Below are 20294 nucleotides of genomic sequence, written 5' to 3' on the forward strand. Positions count from 1 at the left end.
TGCTACATTTCTTTAGGAAATTGAGGAGATTTGGTATGTCATTAAAGGTGCTTGCAAATTTCTACAGGTGTACCATGGAGAGCATTCTAACTGGTTCCATTACCATCTGGTATGGGGGGGTCGGGTACTGCACAGGATCAAAATAAGCTGCATAGAGTTGTAAGCTTAGTCAGTTCCATCTTGAGCACTACCCTCTGTAGTATCTTCAAGGAGTGATGCCTCAAAATGTCAGCATCCAGCATCAAGAACCCCCATCAGCCAGGTCACGCCTTGTTCTCATTGCAACCGTCAAGAAGGAAGTACAGAAGCCTGAAGGCACACACTCAATAATTCACAAACAACTTCCTCACTCTGTCGTTGATTTCTAAATGGACATTGAACCCATGAACACTACCTCACTACTTTTTACGTCTAAATTTGCACTACTTGTTTTATGTATATATTTCATTCACATTTTTCCATTATTATGTATTGCATTGTACTACTGCAATAAAGACAACAAATTTCATGACATATGCTGTTGATATTAAAGCTGATTCTGATTCTGGATTCACCCCAAAAACAGAATGCTGTAAATCTAACGTTTTGGCATGATAATTTTTATTGCTCTCAGATCACTCTCTTAGGCAACCAAATTCCATTTTAACTGTCCAATATCTAGATAAACAATTGGGAACTTGGTTGAGAGGAAAACATATGATGCTGTACTCTAAACTCAGGAAGAGTTGAAGTAATTTTACTCACATAAAGGACATTGTCCAGAAGGGCACCCAAACACTGAATCGTCACCGGCTTCCATCCATATACACTAGTTTACTGAGTGTGATTGGTTTTAAATTAAATGTTCAGAACTGTGGATTTTGGTAAATAAAACTCTTTCCTATTTCAGGCACCAGAATAACATAACATCAGAGTGCAAATGTGACAGTGTAAAAAATGGGAAAAAAATGTAATTACAGTCAATGAATTACAAAGGCAACCAATTTGATTTATACGTGTTCTTTGTATAATTTATCACAACAAAAACTTACATTGAAGCAACCAGTCTTATTTGAGCAAGCAAATAAGCGAGGCTGGAAATCATCTGCACAACTTTGTAACAGAGCTGAAGTTTGATACTCTTTCTTTCCACCAAGTGAATTCCAAAATACATCTATAGAAAAGAAAAAAGTTCCAAAATACAATCAAATAATTTTATTTTCTTTATGACTTTTCCTTAGAATATCTTCAAACCCTATCCCATTTTTAGCTAGAAGAATACTGATGTACTGGTGGAAGCCTTACCAGGTTCTTTGCCTTCTGTAACCCTGGTTGCCTTGCACTGCAGCACTGTGGTAAAATATTCAGCCCCTTTCTCTTCATCACTACCGGCTCCTTTTCCAACCCAAAGATAAGCAGCCTGTGGTAACTTTAGTACGAAAACATCGTTGGAATTTAAGGATCGAGCATCGAAGTCAACCTAACAATCGAGAAAAAAACGAAGTTAGATTTTAGACAGTTGCCTTTCACAAGCTTACTATTAAATAAATACAGCCCAATACAAGCAAGGTAATTTAAATAGAGATTGGCATTAGTTTACTGTGCTTATCCCTGGTAATATGTCAGAGTACAGGAAAGATATCGAATGTCTAGTAACATGATATCATGACAACTACCTTTCCTTCAATATCAGCAAGACAAAAGAGCTTTTCATTGACTTCAGGAAGGAGTTTGCAGCATATGCTCCTGTTTTCATCAACGGTACTGGTTGAAGTTGAGAGTACTGAGAGCTTCAAATTCCTAGGAGTGAACATCACCAATATTTGTCTTCTTCCAACCACAGTGACACCACACCTAGAATGCTCATCAATGCCTCCGCTTCCTCAAGAGCCAAAAGAAATTTGTTACATACCTGTCAACACTTAGCAAATCTTATTGATGCACCATAGAGAGCATCCAGTCTGGATGTATCATGGCTTGGTATGGTATCTGATATGCTTGTGACTCCAAGAAACTGTTTTGGACACAACTCAGCATATCACGGAAGCCAATCTCCCCTCCATCAACTCTGGTCATAAGTATGGTCTGCCATTCAATCCTGACTGACCCCTTTTCCTTCTCCTCCTCAACCCCAGATCCCGGTCTTCTCCCCGTAACCATTGATGCCACGTCCAATCAAGAACCTAACAGTCTCTGCCTTAAATACATGCAATGACCTGGCCTCCACAGCTGCATGTGGCAATAAATTCCACAAATTCACCGCCCTTTGGATAAAGAAATTTCTGCACATCTGTTTTGAAAGGGCACCCCTCTTGTGCTAGAATCTCCCACTTTCGGAAACATCCTTTCTATATCTACTCTGTCTAGGCCTTTCAACATTCGAAAGGTTTAAATGAGATCGCTCCTCATCCTCACGACCCAGAGCCATCAAACGTACCTCATATGATAACCCTTTCATTCCTGAAATCATCCTTATGAACCTCCTCTGGACCTCTCCAATGACAGCACGTCTTTTCTAAGATGAGGGGCCCAAAACTGTTCACAATGCTCAAGGTGAGTCCTCACCAGTGCCTTATAAAGCCTCAGCATCACATCCTTTCTCTTGTATTCTAGACCTCTTGAAATGAATACTAACATGGCACTTGCCTTCCTCACCACCGACTCAATCTGTAAGTTAACCTTTTGGGTGCTCCGCACAAGGACTCCCAAGTCCCTTTACATCTTAGATTTTTGGATTTTCTCCACATTTAGAAAACAGTCTGCACATTTATTTCTACTACCAAAGTGCACAACCATGCATTTTACAACATTGTACTTCATTTGCCACTTTCTTGCCTATTCTCCTAATCTGTCAAAGTCCTTCTGCATCCTACCTGTTTCCTCAACACTACCTGCCCCTCCACCAATCTTCGTATCTTTCACAAACTTGGCAACAAAGCCATCTATTCCATCATCCAAATCATTTATATACAGCATAAAAATAAGTGTTCCCAACACTGACCCCCGCGAGACACCACTAGTCACTGGCAGTCAACCAGAAAAGGATCCTTTTATTCCCACTCACTACCTCTTACCAATCAGCCAATGCTCTAACTATGTTAATAATTTTCCTGTAATACCATGGGCTCTTAACTTGGTAAGCAGCATCATGTGTGGCACCTCGTCAAAGGCCTTCTGAAAGTACAAATATACAACATCCACTGCATCCCCTTTATCTATCCTACTTGTAATCTCCTCAAAGAATTCCAGCAGGTTCATCAGGCAGGATTTTCCCTGAAGGAAACCATGCAGATTTTGTACTATCTTGTCCTTTGTCACCAAATAATCCATCACCTCATAATTAACAATTTACTTTAACATCTTCCCAACCACTGAGGTCAGGCTAACTGGTCTATAATTCCTTTCTGCAGCCTTCCTCCTTTCTTAAAGAGTGAAGTGACATTTGCAATTTTCCAGTCCTCTGGCACCATTCCAGAGTTCAATGATTTTTGAAAGATCATTTCTAATGCCACCACAATCTCTAATGCTACCTGTTGAACCCTAGGGTGCAGCTCATCTGGTCCGGGTGACTTATGTACCTTTAGGTCTTTCAGCTTTTTGAGCACCTTCTCTCTTGTAACAGTAACTGCACCCACTTCTCTTCCTTCACACACTACAACATCAGGCATACTGCTAGTGTCTTCCACAGTGAAGACTGATGCAAAATACTCATTTAGTTCATCTGCCATCTCCTTGTCCCCAGTTATTATTTCTCCTGCCTCATTTTCTAATGGTCCTATATCCACTCTCATTTTTCTTTTATTTTTAATGTATTTGAAAAAAACTTTTACTATCCACTTTGATATTATTTGCTAGCTTGCTTTCACATTTCATCTTTTCCCTTCTAATGATTTTTTTAGTTGCTCTCTGTAGGTTTTTAAGAACTTCGCAGTCCTTTATTTTCCCACTAATTTTTGTTTTGTTGTATGCCCTTTCTCTTGCTTTTAAATAGCTTTGACTTCTCTTGTTAGCCATGGTTGTACTATTTTACCATTTGAGCATTCCTTCATTTTTGGAATACATATGTCCTGCACCTTCCTCATTTTTCCCAGAAACACATGCCATTGCTGTTCTGCTGACATCCCTGCCAGCAGCTCCTTCCAATTTACTTTGGCCAACTCCTCTCTCATACCACTGTAATTTCCCTTACTCCACTGAAATACTGCTATGGCAGACTTTACTAAGTCCCTATCAAATTTCAAGTTGAACTCAATCATTTTGTGATCACTGGTTCCTAAGGGTTCTTTTACCTTAACCTCCCTAATCACCTCAGGTTCATTACGTAACACCCAATCCAGTATAGCTGATCCCCTAGTCGGCTCAATGACAAACTGCTCTAAAAAGCCATCTCTTAGGCATTCAACAAACTCACTCTATTGAGAACCATTACCAACCTGATTTTCCCATTCGACCTGCATGTTAAAATCTCTCATGACTACCATAACTTTGCCCTTTTGACATGGCTTTTCTATTTCCTGTTGAAATCTGTGGTCCACCTCCCAGCCACTGATGGGAAGCATGCCTATAACTGCTATCAACATCCTTTTACCCTTGCAGTTTCTTAACTCAACCTGCAAGGATTCAACATCTTCAGATCCTACGTCACATCTTTCTACTGATTTGATGTCATTCTTTACCAATAGAGCCACACCACCCTCTCTGCCTACCTTCCTATCCCTCTGATATAGTGTGTAACCTTGAAAAGTCGGTGGAAATACCTGACAGGAAATTACAGGATTTCACATTTGAAATGTCAAGTTGCCACGAAACATGGGAAATTTTCTAAGTTCAGACAACTTTGCCAATATTTTCCTGCAAAATTCATGACATTCTCTTTTTACCTTAGAGATCTGTTTTTCCATTTTTCAAATTACTGAGATTGGCAGATTGAAGTCACAAATTCTAGATTCTCCATTAATTCTCATGTCATTAAATTAACCTTACCTCCACAATTCTTGTTATAGTAGCCAGATTCTTTCTGACTTGGAAAAGACGCTGCGGTGGAGCAGGAGTCTGACCTCCCTTCCGTGATGTTCCGTTTTTATAAATTATCAGTGGCTTGTCTTTAAACAAACTCAGCAAATGAGAAGGCTCCTTTCCTTGGGCCACGCGAACCTTTAGATGAATGAAAACAAAGGGTACTGTAAGCCAGATTGATGAATGTTATATTTTGAAGTACTGTCATCATCATCACCATTATGTGCTCTGTCATATGATATAAGTGATTATGGTCTTTCCATGAGCATGATTGCTCTCGGCACAGTTTTCTACTGAAGTGGTTTGCCATTGCCTTCTTCTGGGCAGTGTCTTTAAAAGACGAGTGACCCCAGCCGTTATCAATACTCTTCGGAGATTGTCTGCCTGGTGTCAGTGGTCACCTAACCAGGACCAGCTGCTCATATTACCATCCATCACCTGCTCCCATGGTTTTACATGAATCTGATCGCAGAGCTAAGCAGGTGCTACACCTTGGCTGAGGATATCACCTGCAGGCTAGCAGAGGGAAGGAGCACCTTACATCTCCTTTGGTAGAGATGTGTCTCCACCCCACCAGCTGGAAATTCTGTAGCAACTACATTGAAGTTATTTCTGTACAAAAACAGCTGTAGTTTTTCCTCATCAAAACTGTGATTAAGCTACAATGCACACATAACCTAAAACATCAGCTGACACTTTGTTGTACATATTTACATTCATTACTCTGGACAAATTTTACTCATTATTTCAGGACAAGCATAAATTCTTCACCTATCCATCGACTTTGCAAAAGTTAGCGCCAGATCCAAACTTATTTTCAAAGCAAAACCAATAGATTAGAATTTGGATAAGGCCAAATAAGATCTGTTATTTTGAAATAGGTTATTTGGTTTGAATTATATTTTATCAACTAATAGATTATCCTGAGTGATGGAAGTGTCAAAAGAAACAGCAGCAGTCTTGAATTATGATACTTTTTGATATGTTTACACGAGGGTAGTTAGTCCACAGTGCTCTACGGTCAATGAGGAATTTAATGCCTTTAAACAAAACTGGAAGCATCTCAAGGGCGATTGTTCCCAAAGTTTTATGGAGGCTAAATCAATGAAATTATAGATAAAGAAATGGCAACACAAGCAGCTGGTTAATTGTTCCTATGTGAAAATTAACTAACTTGAGGGAAATGAGAAAGATGTCATCATACCTCCAGCCAATGAGTTTATTTGAATATGTTAGATAGAAAAGCAAACTGCAAAATCTATATTCCTGTAATTAAAATTATAAGGTTGTAGGATATACGCTGAATAAATTTTACCTTTGTAATCAATAGTAATACTGGATATTGATTCAACTGGAGGAAAAGATTAGTGTCAAAGCATCAGTGTTCCAAATTATTAGGAGTATATTTATAATTATCTTTTCATTAAAATCTATCATGAACATTGCCACTAAGCAGCTGTAACAAAGAATAAAGAGTAATTTACACCAGATTCACTGGAGAAAGTCACTAGCGGCATAATTAAAATGGAATGATGAATAGGTTCAGTATTAGGAATGAATAAGCAATCCAAACTGAACTGAGCCATGCCCAGCCAGAGTGTCACTTAATTTGAATCAAAGACAAGGATTTGCTTTGTTTCATAATTTTATTACTTTCAGTCACCACAAAATGGAACCACTCTGCAATTTGTTAGGCTACAAAAACGAAAGCCTACTGCACCGTTACTGCATTCAACATAATGTGCATAAGTGGAGTGGAACAGGAAAGGAGTGAAATGAAAGATCATCTATTTTTGGGGCACAAGGGAAGGATGTTGTTGGAAGGGTGGGACATAGTCAATGAAAGACTGGTAGCCTCCTGATGGAGCCTAATGAATGGTGCACTTGTCAAAGCAAATACCTGATTGAAAAACATTCTAACCTACAGCGCTATTAGGACACTGTTGCAAAGAATATTCAGTCTGAAATTTATTTTTGGTTTTAATATTCTAAATAACAATAGCGATGATTTAGTTTTCCAAGATGAGGATTCCTAAATGAATTCTCTTCTGCTGCTTTGCTGCATCTTAGATGTTAATTGTTTAGCTTTTCAAGTTGTTTGCAGGTTATGGCCGGCAAGGCACCAAACAGGAAAATAATCTATATAGTTGCCACATAACTGGTTTTAACAAAAACTAACAGATTATTTGGCAGATTTCAAGCACGTGCAGCAAATGTGTGGGATAGTATGTGGATTGGATCCATGTCCTTGGTGACAGAAGGCCTGAGCGATTAAAGCTTTCCCCCTTATTTCTATCCAGCTGGCGAACCAGGGGTACTATGTGTGTATAATACCACAGCCCACTGTTTCTAGCTGGGTAAGGACCTGTCTAACTTGGCAGTAAGTTGGAGAAAAGGAAGATGATCCTGAAATGGACGTTTCCAAGAACTTCTTTGCGAGCCAGGAGGAGATGTACTCCTGGTCCATACTCATCAAATAAGGATGAGCTGCACTGGTGTTGGTTTGTTGAACAGCTTTCGATGGTCCTTGAAAGGATGCTAGAAAGCTGTCCAGGCCATTCACCAGCTAGTTATGATCTGGATCTCACTGTCTGCAGAAGTATTGGAAATGGAGATGATCACTGTTTATAAAGGGAACTGTAATGATCCTTAAAACAAAAGATCTTGCAGTGTCATGAGGAAAGAGTGGAGAATGTGATTGCTACAGGGAGCAAACATGCACTCCATGGCCTCCTTATGTGCTATAATTATTCACTAATTCTAAATAGGTAAAATTCTAACATTAGTACAAGCACTGATCATTTGTGGCTCTATATTTCAGTTGCATAACCAGAATGATGACTACCTGATTAGCCCAGTAACTATGGACAAACAGCAGGATTCACTGCATAGAATTGCTAAATTTCATTACTTGAAATTCCAATTGTTCCTTTAAAATTAACGGCCTTCTTTTCCTTACATATTGAACAGCCCCAGGCTCTCCACCCATTATGGTGTGCAATCACAAAATAAAAAATCTTGACATTTTGAAGAGGCTATGAAATTTAAAATAAAACCCTTTTTTCATGTTAAATGTTGTAAAACTATCAATTATAGCATCTGCACATCATGTCCTTAGTGAAGCATGTTGCTGGAATTTCAGAGAGTGTAATTACAAAGCAGTGAGCTGAACTTGTTGCAGTAGTCTTCCTAAGCAACATTGATTTTTATGCAGTATACTTATAATGACCTCTCCCAAGTATAGGAAACCTAATAATGACCTGATTCTAATCTGCTTTTAAAGTAATAAGTTCATGTAAGCATCAGGTAATCATAGTTTATTTCCTAGTAATTGCTGCAATTTATTTCATATTTATGATATAAAAATAGTTTGCTAGTAATCTTGATATTGATTCACATTTTAAAATAGAATAGCTGTTGGTTCCACTCTCCTTCTATTTTGAAGTTCCATCGCCTCATTAAACGTAAAGTTTGGAAGCTGGAAATTGTTTCCTTTTGTGATTCTATTATTTGATATATACACTGTGGAAAGCTCGTGACTGTTTGGTTTGTGGCTGCAAACACCCAACACAGTATGTGACCAAAGCAATAAATCCTGCTTTTCATCAAATTTTCTCACAGAAATTAAGCACAAGCTTTTGCTTCCTTGATCTCCTTATCATGGCAGAGGATGGTCAGAGAGTAGCTATGCTGAAAGTGATGGGAACACAGTAACTGGGGAGGACAGAGTATTGTGGAATGCCTTGGTTGTGAGAAAGTTGAGGTGGGCCAGGGAGTAGACTGTTGGGGAGAGGGTAGTGGTCAAAGAAGGTTAGGAGCTGTAGCAGATGATTTTGTAATTGGCCGAAGGTTTGAAGAGGACCAAGAAGAATTCTGAGAGGTTTACAGAATGTTTAGGGATAGGGACAGTGAAGTGATGGATGTAGTGGAATCTGGTAGGTTAGTAGTGGTTTGAAGAGAGCTCCCCCCTTGAAGAGTGGTTGTGGAGGACACTGGGAGAGAGCGTGGCTTGACAGAGTTGCAGGGGCATCTGTACAAGTCACAATAGGCCTTTTAAGTAAGGTAGAAACAGGTAATCAATAAAGAACTGCATTTGAAGTCAGTGCTGATTGTGAATTATGGTAAAAACATCAGATAAATAATGTTAACCCTCTAGTACCTCATGATATACCATTTATGTCCAGCAGCCGCTTTGTGCATAACCACCATAAGGAAATGTGACAACTTTGCAACTGATGGCAGAAAGTTTCAGACGCAGAGTTAAGATGAGGTTTCCAGTGAAACTTTAATGCAAACTGCCATCATGTGTTAGATTTCCTAGGCATAGGATTCCTTTTTAGAGACATGAAATTTAAAATCATGCAAAACAGCCTGTGCATTGTTGGTATGTATTAACACAATGTGTTATAAAGACAGGAGCAGCTAGTGATACAGTTGTGATAGCCAGAGAGTGGCAAATCTGTGGAATTCATTTTCATCGTCGACTGCGGAGACCAAGCCACTGGGTATATTTAAAGTGGAGGTTGATAGGTTCTTGAATAGTAAGGGTGTGAAGGGTTACAGGGAGAAGGCAGGAGAATGAGGTTGAGAGGGAAATTAAGTCAGTCATGAACAAATGGTGGAGCTAATTGATGCTCCTATGTCTTATAGTCTTAATTCTATCATTTGCTTAAAAACTTACTTGAACAGCTCTCCCACCAAGTGACCGGTCGAGATCGACTGTGAGGAATGCCGACATGGTGAGTTCATCTAATGTCGCACTGGATCCTTGCCTAAAATAAATCAAGTTGATATTATTATGAGTGAAAAAAGATCTAAAATTAAATTGATAACAGTCTGGAGGGAACAGTTGCTCAGCCTACAGGTTACTGCTTATCCACTGGCCTGATGCTGCTAATATTTTGTAGGTTATAACTATAGTGTGATTCAAGCAATCTGTTCACTATAGATCTTTCCCAATTTTAATTTCCATTGAAGTCAACAAAAATTATGAGAGATGCCTTCACCATCCATAGTCAAAATTATCCTGGCTGTGTTGATGCATGAATGAACCGATTCCTTAGGATTTTTGGCAACAGTAGCTTCTGATATCAGCACACCAAGAAAAAATTTGAGGATAGAGAGGAAAGGTAAGACATACTGTAAATTCTTTAGTGTCAAGAAGAGCAAAAATCTAGACAGTGGCTTTATAAATTGTATTCCTTCTTGAAGACCAGTTTTAAAGTAAAGCAGAATGCTGCTTATTGTGGGATGTAAAGTTGATTTTATAAGTAAAAGTAAAATAAAGTCATTATTATACTTTGAAGCTTTGATGTGATAAGTTAGCAATTGCACACTCTTATTATCGTATCTAGTTTGTCAGTTGGGTAAAGGTGGGATCACAGGATACAATTACGGGATCTCAGTTCTCAACACCTGTAGGAGCCAAGTATCTTTGCATTCTGTGTTGCACATTTATTCTGTTTATTATAGTAAGTAGTCACATGAGTGGGGTAGTGGTAAAAGCAAAGGGAAGGAGTTGCATATTCTTGCTTATTTCATGGCACTTTGTAGCTTGGGACCAGTGGAGGTCATCTCTTTTGCTGACCACTGAATATCGCTGAATACTGCTTAGCTTACACTCGGGTAAGCTTAAGTTCATCACTTCAAGATTATATGTTTGCTAATTGATATTAAGGGATGGAATAAAGCATTCGACTTTTGGAGCAATCATTGGAGCTAGGGGCACGTCATGCAATGTGAAACAACTCTGCAGAGTCTCAGGCAGTGGCAATTATTTTGTTTTGGTTTTGCTGCTACAGTACCTTTCTCACTGAGACAAGTCAGCATCAGTTTTGATTAAAATATTCCTGGATAAAATTACTTACGTTTTGTTCATTTCTATCTTAGAAATTTGGATATTATTGACCTTTCAAAGAAATTTTTGAATACCGCTGTTAAGCACATACAATAGACCACAGCATATGTGCACACTAATGACGTGTAAAGATGAGAATAGACTTAAGTGTAAAACTAGGATCGTCTCTAATCAAGAATCAATAGGATGTAATGCAAAAAAAAAAGAGCCAAAATTGAGTTGGGAAAATTAAAATATTCTAATATGTAGAATCCATACTGAGTGGCCAGTTCACTGACACATTTCACAATACATTGGATTTAATTTGAGTAACAAAGTCTGGATATCATGCTGTGCCTCATTTATAGGTTACGTTTGAACACTCAAGTCGCTTATAGGAAACATGCAAACATATTCACAATTGGTGACAGGAAGAATAATCAGTAAAATTTAAACTTGATCAGCTCAGTACCTGTAACATGAAATAAGCCATTGCATAGAGTATTTTTAATTAAATAATTAGTCATATATTTTTAACATGCATTATGTGAAATGATGATAACAGCTTAGGTCACAGATCAGCCACTAATGCAGAAATAGACGAGGAACTAAATGGCCAAGTTCAAGGACGTAGAACAAGGAACGGGCCCTTTGTCCCACAAAGTTGTGATGAACTAAATGACCTTGTAATTAAGTGCCTAATCAAAATAATTCCTTCTGCCTACACAATGGCTGCAGCATTCTATTCTCTGCATATTCACAGTCACAGAGCACTGCAGAACAAAAACAACCCTATCAACCCATTTAGTCTATGCCGAACTGTTACTCTGTCTCGTCTCATCGACCCACATCTGACACATAGTCCCCCACCCCCATAAACCCCCATCCAGGTACTTATCCAAATTTCTCTTAAATGTTGAAATTGAACCTGCAGCTCGTTCCACACTCTTGCCATCCTCTGAGTGAAGAAGTTCTCTCTCAGGTTCCACTTAAAAATTTCACCTTTCACCTTAAACCTATGGCCTCTAGTGCTCATCTCACCCAACTTCAGCAGAAAAAGCCTGCTTGCATATACCCAATCAATATCCCACATAATTTTGTATTCCTCTACCAAATCTCCCCTCATTCTCATATGCTCCAGGGAATAAAGTCCTTATCTGTTCAAGTCCTTAGGTCCAACAACATCCTTGTAGATGTTCTCTGTACTCTTTTAATCTTATTGATATCTTTCCTGTAGGTAGGTGATCAGACTCCACACAATACACCAAATTAGGCCTCACCAATATCTTATTCAACTTCAATATAACATCCCAACTCCTGTACTGAATGTTCTGATTTATGAAGGTCAATTTGCCAAAAGCTTTCTTTACGACCTATCTACCTGTGACATCCCAGATCTCTCTGTTCTACTTCACTCCTTAGTGCTCTACCATTCATTATGAAAGTCTACCCTGGTCTGTCCTCCCAAAGTGCACCAGCTCATACTTGTCTGCATTAAGTTCCATCTGCCATTTCATCAGCCCACTTTTCCAGCTGATCCAGATTCCACTGTAAGCTTTGACAGCCTTCCTCGCTGTGCACTACGCCCGGAATCTTGGAGTTATCCATAAATTTGCTGATCCAGTTACCACATTATCATCCACATCACTGACATAGATGACAAACAACAATGGACCCAGTCCTAATCCTTTGGCATAGGCCTCCGGTCAGAGAGGCAACCATCTGCTACCACCCTCTGGCTTCTCCTCTGAAGCCAATGTCAAATCCAATTTACTCGTTCATCCTGAATGCCAATTCGTTTCTCTATCTAAGAGAATTTTGAATGGCTCTATTACATTTGCCTCCACCACTTCCCTGGCAGCGCATTATAGTAACTTGCCACTCGCTGTAAAAAACTTGCCTCACACATCTCCTTTGACCTTACCCCCTCTCGTCTAAAGTGCATGCCTTCCGTTAGACACTTAAACCCTGGGATAAAGATATCAGCTGTCTACACTATCTATCCCCCTCATAATCTGATAAACTTCTCTCAGGTTTCTCTTCAGCCTTTGCCAGTCCAGAGAAAATAACCGAAGTTTGTCCAGCATAAGACCATAAGGGCATAGGTGCAGAATTAGGCCATCTGGCCCATCGAGTCTGCTCGGCTATTCAATCCTGGCTGAACCTTTTTAATATCCTCTTCAACCCCAGTTCCCGGCCTTCTCCCTAACCTTTGATGCCATGTCCAATCAAGAACCTAATCAAGGACATCTGCTCATAGCACATGCCCTCTAATCCAGGTAAACCTCTTCCGCATCCTCTCCAACACTTTCGCATCCTTCTAATAATATGGTGTTCAGAATTGAATGGGAGACCCCAGATGTGGCCTAACTCGAGCTTAGGCCTTTAACTTCCTGACTCTTGAATTCAGTGCCCTGACTAATAAAGACAAGCATAAAATACACCACTTTTACCATCCTATCAATCCCACAGCCACTTTCAGGGAACTATGGTCTTGGATCACAAGATCCCTCTGTGACTCAAGGAGGGCTGCGTATCTCCCACATTGTTCATCCTGGGATTTGTACTGCTCTCGGACTGGTCCCCTGTGGAGATTTATCTGTAAAACTAACGCTGTCTGTGATGGTGTGGTTTTTGACATGACAGGAGGATATTTACAATATTCCCTTAGCATGGAAAAGGGCTTTATGAAACTCTTTTCTGAGCTATTTATAAGCACACGGCAATAAAGATTTATCTTGATCAGTAACAAAGCTGTACATGCGACATTAAACTGATAAATATTTAGTCACTGCGCAAGCTCTGTCATATACAAAGTTGTTTGACTGAACTATTTAGTAATACTTCATGTAGGTTTCACAATGAATGGCTACACACTGCCATTTCTCTCAGGGAATGCTATCTCAGTGAGAAAAGAGTAGCTGATGTCACTTACGACTCAGTACTAAACAAAACCATTGATTATGGACAGGAACCAGATTAGTTTTGTAGTGCTATTATTGCAATGCAATATGTTCCTTTAGTTCTCTGAGGAATTCTGAGCTTTCTACCTGAAGAGATAGGAATTTGACTAACTAAACCTGGGTATGTGTACTCACACAACACACATTTTAAAGGGTTGTATCAGCTGACAGATTTGTGACCGACAGTAGTCTGTGCCACTGAGGATTTTACCTTGCAGGGTTGCTATAGCAATGAAATGGTCATAACTTAATGAGACACACTGCCACATAAACAATATGGCAACCTTCTGAGACCAACTCTGGTCCATTCGCTCCCTCTGATTCTTCGAGGTGGACTTTCTAAAGCAGGGGTTCCCAACCATTTTTGTGCCACAGACCCCCACCATTAAGCAAGGGTCTATGGACCCTTGGGTGGGAACCCCTGCTCTAAAGGAAGCAGGGGACTATCAAACAAATGTAAATTAGGCTGATCTTCAAAAATATGCCAGGGCCTACTGCACAATACATGAACAGCTGCAAAGCCCAGCCCCCTAAACTTACTTTGGAACAATAAACTCCAACTAAAGTGGTGCAAGGTGAATTCAATCCGCATGTGGGTGGTGGTACACACCTCCTCACCACTAAATTGTTTGCATATTCTGTGATACCCATTTCAAGGATCAGCAGGAAGTGTAACACAACACCAGAACAGCTAACACCTTGAAAACAACTCCAAGAGGAGTTTGTGTGTTAGATTTCAACAGTTTATATTTTGTTAATTTAATATTTCATTATATTAATATTTTACGCAAAAGTTAAGGAAGCTTGAATGGCTTTATTCATGAACTTTAGGGTCAGATTTACTTCACTGAATTCTGCATTACTGTCAAAAGCTCTCCTTAAAACACTCTGTCCAGATGATTTTGGATACCTACTCAAGTATACAATTATTTGTGCCAATTTTAGAAATAATTCAAACTTGCTTTTAATTTTTTTTTAAATATTTGAACTTTAGTTTTAAATGTTCTGCACTGTTTTAATATCTCATTGAACATAAGCCTGAAAGCCTGATGGGACCTTCTCAAGACTCACCATTCAAACTCAGGATTGTAATTTATGCCAAATAATCTAGGCCTGAGACTCCAAGGAACAGATTACTGAGTTAACCATTATGAAGCCTTCTCTGATGAATCAGATAGTTTCCACTTTTCCATAGAAAACAATTCAGAACAATTAAATCCGAGTGCTTTAACCATATAAGACTTGGTCAACATGGAGCAACTATACACAAATTCAGTAATCCTATTAACAAACTGACACCTTCGTGGACATGCAACATTCAAGCTCAGTAGATATAAATATATGACTTGAGAAAAGCAGAATTTAAAGTGAATTTGTCACATTGAAGTCACTACATTTAATAAATCTTTAAATTTGCAAAGTATTTAATAAATGAAGCTGTAATAAAGAACAAGAATCCTCAAACCGGAGGTGAGGGAGATGTAGAAATACTTATAAATATCTGTTTAATATGTTTGCACAGGTGCTTAAATGCATATCTATCTAAAATTAATGTAATAGAAACCCAATATTTAAGAGGCAAAATTTCAGATGATTGAGGCAAGATACTTAAGCTGAGATCTCATGCAATGAGCCATATAATTGAAGAAAATAAATTGGATTTGCCCAATGGTTTAAATATCCTGTTGAATTAATTTAATTCTGCCACACCAACAATACTTGAAGGCAGAGATGAAAGCTAAAACTTAATTAGAAACTCTTCACTTAGGACCTTTTCTTTGTATAAACTCAATATGTATTAATATTTTTTTTAATTGCAAAGCTGCAATCTATTTCTTTGGAAGTTTGAAAAAATGTTTCTATTTTTATTTATTCTATCATCTATTAAACTGCTGAATTTCTTTATTCGACTCTGCATCTATTTTTTATGAGTGTGTTTTTATTTCCTTTGCTATCAGTTAAGTGCTTAGAGGTTTGGCAGATGTCAAATGTTGAAAGTGGTCCATGCTGTTCATTTCTCCACTCTCTGTCATAAGATCACTTGTAGTAAGCATGACAGACAAAGTCAGAGTCTTCTTGCCCCAAGGAAGACGTATTCCATCTGGTAGCCTCACTGAAAACTGACAAAATGCATTATCATCAGCCTCTGCAGTTTGGACTGCCAAAAATGGAAGCTGCAACATTTTGCATCAGACCTCTGGAAACCCAAACCAGAACATTTATCGTTTATTTTCAGTTAAATTTGCAGCAATTATAAGCACGAGATGAATTCAGTGTGAAATGAATTCATTCACTATATTCTCATCGTGTGATATAAATGTTGCATTACACCTACATTGTGTTTTCATACAATATCTGGCATGGACATTAAGGGAATACTTGCTTATTCTGCTGCAATTTCAAAGTGCTTTTACATGGTGCAGAACGTTTTCACCCACCCATAGAACTGTTGAAGTCAGGGTCCTACACTATACTGAGCATGCATTTATATTTAAAGTATCAACTTAGTGGAATGCACCAAAGGTTACCTAGTTTAAATTAGCTTGAAAAAGCCCCTATTCCCCTTCCCACCACAACAGGTGTCAATGTATTCACCTATCCATAATTTACCATGAAACAGCTTGAGGGGGTAGGAGACATTAAGCCACCTGTTCTTCAACTCACATGACCTAACTGTTAAGATACCAATTAGGCCTTGTCATTTAAACTCCATCCAAGGCCCCTTCCCTGTTTCATTTACCCCCAGCGTTATCTCTTTTCCTAGCCCACTTTTGCCCTGATGTCCCACGAGGCCGTCCACGCAAAAACAAAGTAATTCTTCTTCTCTGAGCATGAGGAGACTTTTCAACCATGAGGCTGTGAAACTTGAGTCCTTTCCTGCCTTCACTTCATACACATACTTTCCACAGAAATATCAAGAAAGGGGCCCTAGGTTGAAATTTCCTCTCTCTTATTGGGGAACACTTGGCCAAGTTAGATCATTCCTGCTGATCCAACATGGCCAAGAGTCCAGATTCAAATATTGACTATTTTCCTCCATAGATGCTGCCTGACCCACTGTGATCATCCAGCTTTTTGTGTGTTGCTCCAGATTCCAGCATCTGCTGCGTCTCCATTCCACTCTGAACCTGGCCACACTCAGCTAACCCGGTGTAGTCGCCCAGAAAACAAGTGTTGTGATCTGTTCTCACTTCTGCACTGCCTCACATCTCTCTCAATCAAGTCAGCTGCAGATGATACATTTATCAATCTGTTATGATGAAGCAGGTTCACAGGTTTGGTAAGGGAGAGAGAAGACACTGATTATGAATAAGCACATTAATCATTTATTTACAAACAGTGAAATATTCCAGCAAACATCTAAGCCATCCTAAGTTACACAAACTACATTACTAATCATTCAGTAACACTTCAAACTCAACAGTTACCTGATTAAGTATCCCGAAGATACGCAACTTCAAAACTAAACAATAAACAGATACTTGGCCAAGAGTGTGCGTGGGCCCTCATACAACTGCAGTATACTTTCTCAGTGGTTCTTCAGCACTGCTCAGGATCTCAGTATGATGATAGGTGCCCAGCAACAAAGGAAAGCCCTGAGGTGCCTTAAACTGGACACCAGTGCCGTGACACACAAGATAACCAACGGGAATGAGCTGCTGCGTCCTTCAAGTGGGCCAATTGATGACTGGCACTGGAGAAGGGGCTTTTGACCGACAAGTAAACTAACCTTTCACACTATACAATCCAAAAGTATCATTAAATTAAAAATATAGAACAATTTGAATAAATCATGTGATATGAAGGCAAAGGTGAAGTATTTCCTAGAAAACCAGTGTCCAGTAACTGAACACACTTGCTTGTGTGTCAGGCTATTTTCCCTGAAAGTTTATGCATTACATAGGATCTGACAGAAATCTGTTCATTTTTCAATGCCAGCTTCGCTTTTCTGGGATTTTTTCTACCTTCAAATTTGAAGGACGTTTGTTCCTCATTATCCCACTCAAGATTATTGGTCTTGTATTATAGAGAATTTGGTGCTTGCTAATTTAACCCTCATTATGGAGACTTGTATTACAACTCTTGTCCATATCTGCCCTAGTTATTCTTGATCTGTGTTAGGGGTTGATCTTTTTCTAATCTCATGTTTATATTCTTCATTTCACTATGAACTATTATCAAAGCATTCCCAGAACAACCTAGCCTCCAGTCAGCACTTCAAAGAAAACAGTCCTACTTAAATCAAATATCAATAGCACAGCTGTACAACATTAGGCGCTGACACCGCAATGCTTTCATGCCTTCAATATGACAACTTATCAGCAATTATAATTTAATGACACTGTTGCAACATAACTTGTGATGACTCTACCACAAGAAAGGGTGAACAGTTTCAAGTTCCTGTGTTTCAACATCTCTGAGGATCTATCCTGGGCCGAACATATTGATGCAATTATACAGAAGGCACGACAGCAGCTATATTTCATTAGGAACTCGAGGAGAACTGATATGTCACCAAAGGCATTTGCAAATTTTTACAGATGTACTGTGGAGAGCATTCTAAATGGCTGCATCACCGTCTGGTATGGAGGGGCCACTTCACTGGACTGGAAAAAGCTGCAGAGGGTTGTAAACTCAGCAGCTCCATCATGGGCACAAGCCTCCTTAGCATCCAGGAAACCTTCAAAAGGCAGTGCCTCAAAAAGGCGGTATCCATCAATAAGGACCCCCATCACCCAGGACATGCCCTCTTCTCATTGCTGTCGTCAAGGAGGAAGTACAAGCACCTGAAGACACACACTCAATGATTCAGGAACAGCTTCTTTCCCTCTGCCATTGGATTTCTGGACAGACCCTGAACTCTTGAACACTACCTCAGTAGTTTTTCTCGTGTTTGTATTGCACTACATATTTATTTTTACATATCCTTATTGTAATTTATAGTTGCTATTATTATATATTGCAAAGCACTGGTGTTGCAAAATAACAAATTTCATGACATATGCCAGTGATAGTAAACCTGATTCTGATTCTGTTTTTCAACAATAGGAATTTCTGGTTGTCTCATTTACAATGACAAATACACTGCCACTCTAATCAATCTGATAGTAATCTATAAGCAAAGGATCTCTTTCCACAGCAGGTCAAGCAGCGTCTTTGCAAAGAGTAACAGAACTAATTTATCAGGTCAAAGACACTGCCTGATCAGCTGAACGTTTCTTGCATTTTCTGTTTTTATTTCAGATTTTTAGTGCTTGCAGTTGCCCTTTTCTCACTGTGATATTTTCTGATTGAGGAGGCATTTTGGGCACAAAAAAGCCAAATACCAGGATCGGGTAGAGCAGTGCCACATACAGGGGTGGAGGGCACAATGAGAGTCCTTGGGGTGGGCTGTAGAGGTTTTGCTGGCTGCTCACTGTGCGCAGAACCTACCTTCTCCTTAGCATTACAGAGGCTGCAAAGAGAAGAGTCATCAGCAACATCACAGAGGCAAGCCTTCAGATGGCTATGGATCATCTGGTCTGACCTTTGGACCAATGCTATGGAGACACAAGCCAGGGCCTGATCAACCTTGGCTGGGTCGCCTAGGTGAGAGTGATGTTGAAAGACCAGAAACTCACAATGACTCCTGGTTACATCACTGATAATGTGTTCCAGTGCATCTAGGATGTAGCTCAGCAGCATTATACAATCAAAGATTTAAGGATGATTTCTTTTGGCACGTGGCAATACCATCCATGAAATAGTTGTTCTCAATCTGCTATATACCATATTCAGAAAGGCCAGTCATTATTTTGCTAAAGTGATTGCTTAATTTCTCAGGTTATTCCTCATTTTGTAACACCAGTTAAAAGAAGGCCACTTCATCCATTAAGTTTAATCAAGCTTTCAGAGCAATCCCATTTATTTCTGTGCAACAATACTCTCACTTACGTGTTCATTAATATCTTTGTGATTTTCCTACCATCCAACACACAAGTAACCTGCAGTAGATAATCAATCTACCAACAAACATATCACTAAATTTTAAATTTCACAATGCAGTTCAACAATTTACGTTGGTCCTGAATGTCATTTTAGGATACAGCTGAGGTAACTGTCTAAAGTGACCTTATGTATTCATTAATAATTCATTCATTTAATCATTTAATTATTTAATAATTATTAAACATTGACTCATTATTTCTTTCCATAGATGCTGCCTTGCATGATACTCTGATTTCCAGCATCTGATAAATTTCTTGTGTTTTTGCCTTTAATTATTCTTCTGTAACCAGGAGAAGTAGACATGCTCTACTGTGTTCCATAGAGACAAACAAGTCCAGTGTGATGGCTGCAGAGGTCTCTGGATTGCTTGTTAATCAGGGAACTTGTCCGGAACAAACCTGTAAGGCTGCATAGTCAGGAAGCTTAGACTTGCTTCAGACCAAATTTAAGGTCTAATCAGTGCACTTTATCAATTAGCTCTGAAGTATTTACATTTACCAGAGACGCAACCC

At 39.1% G+C, this 20294-nt stretch overlaps 1 protein-coding gene across 1 annotated transcript in view; it reads right to left on the reverse strand.

Annotated features, from left to right (window-relative positions):
- Positions 1-20294, reverse strand: part of scin (scinderin) — a 205283-nt gene that overhangs the window by 16131 nt on the left and 168858 nt on the right. The window contains exons 10-13 of the mRNA XM_063043782.1: positions 9677-9767; positions 4963-5133; positions 1285-1459; positions 1032-1153 (exon numbers count right to left, since the gene is read on the reverse strand). Of these exons, the coding sequence (XP_062899852.1) occupies positions 1032-1153; positions 1285-1459; positions 4963-5133; positions 9677-9767 (559 nt within the window). The remainder of the gene's footprint in view (positions 1-1031; positions 1154-1284; positions 1460-4962; positions 5134-9676; positions 9768-20294) is intronic.

The sequence above is a fragment of the Mobula hypostoma genome, chromosome 3, assembly GCF_963921235.1.
Source record: "Mobula hypostoma chromosome 3, sMobHyp1.1, whole genome shotgun sequence".
Taxonomy (NCBI): domain Eukaryota; kingdom Metazoa; phylum Chordata; class Chondrichthyes; order Myliobatiformes; family Myliobatidae; genus Mobula; species Mobula hypostoma.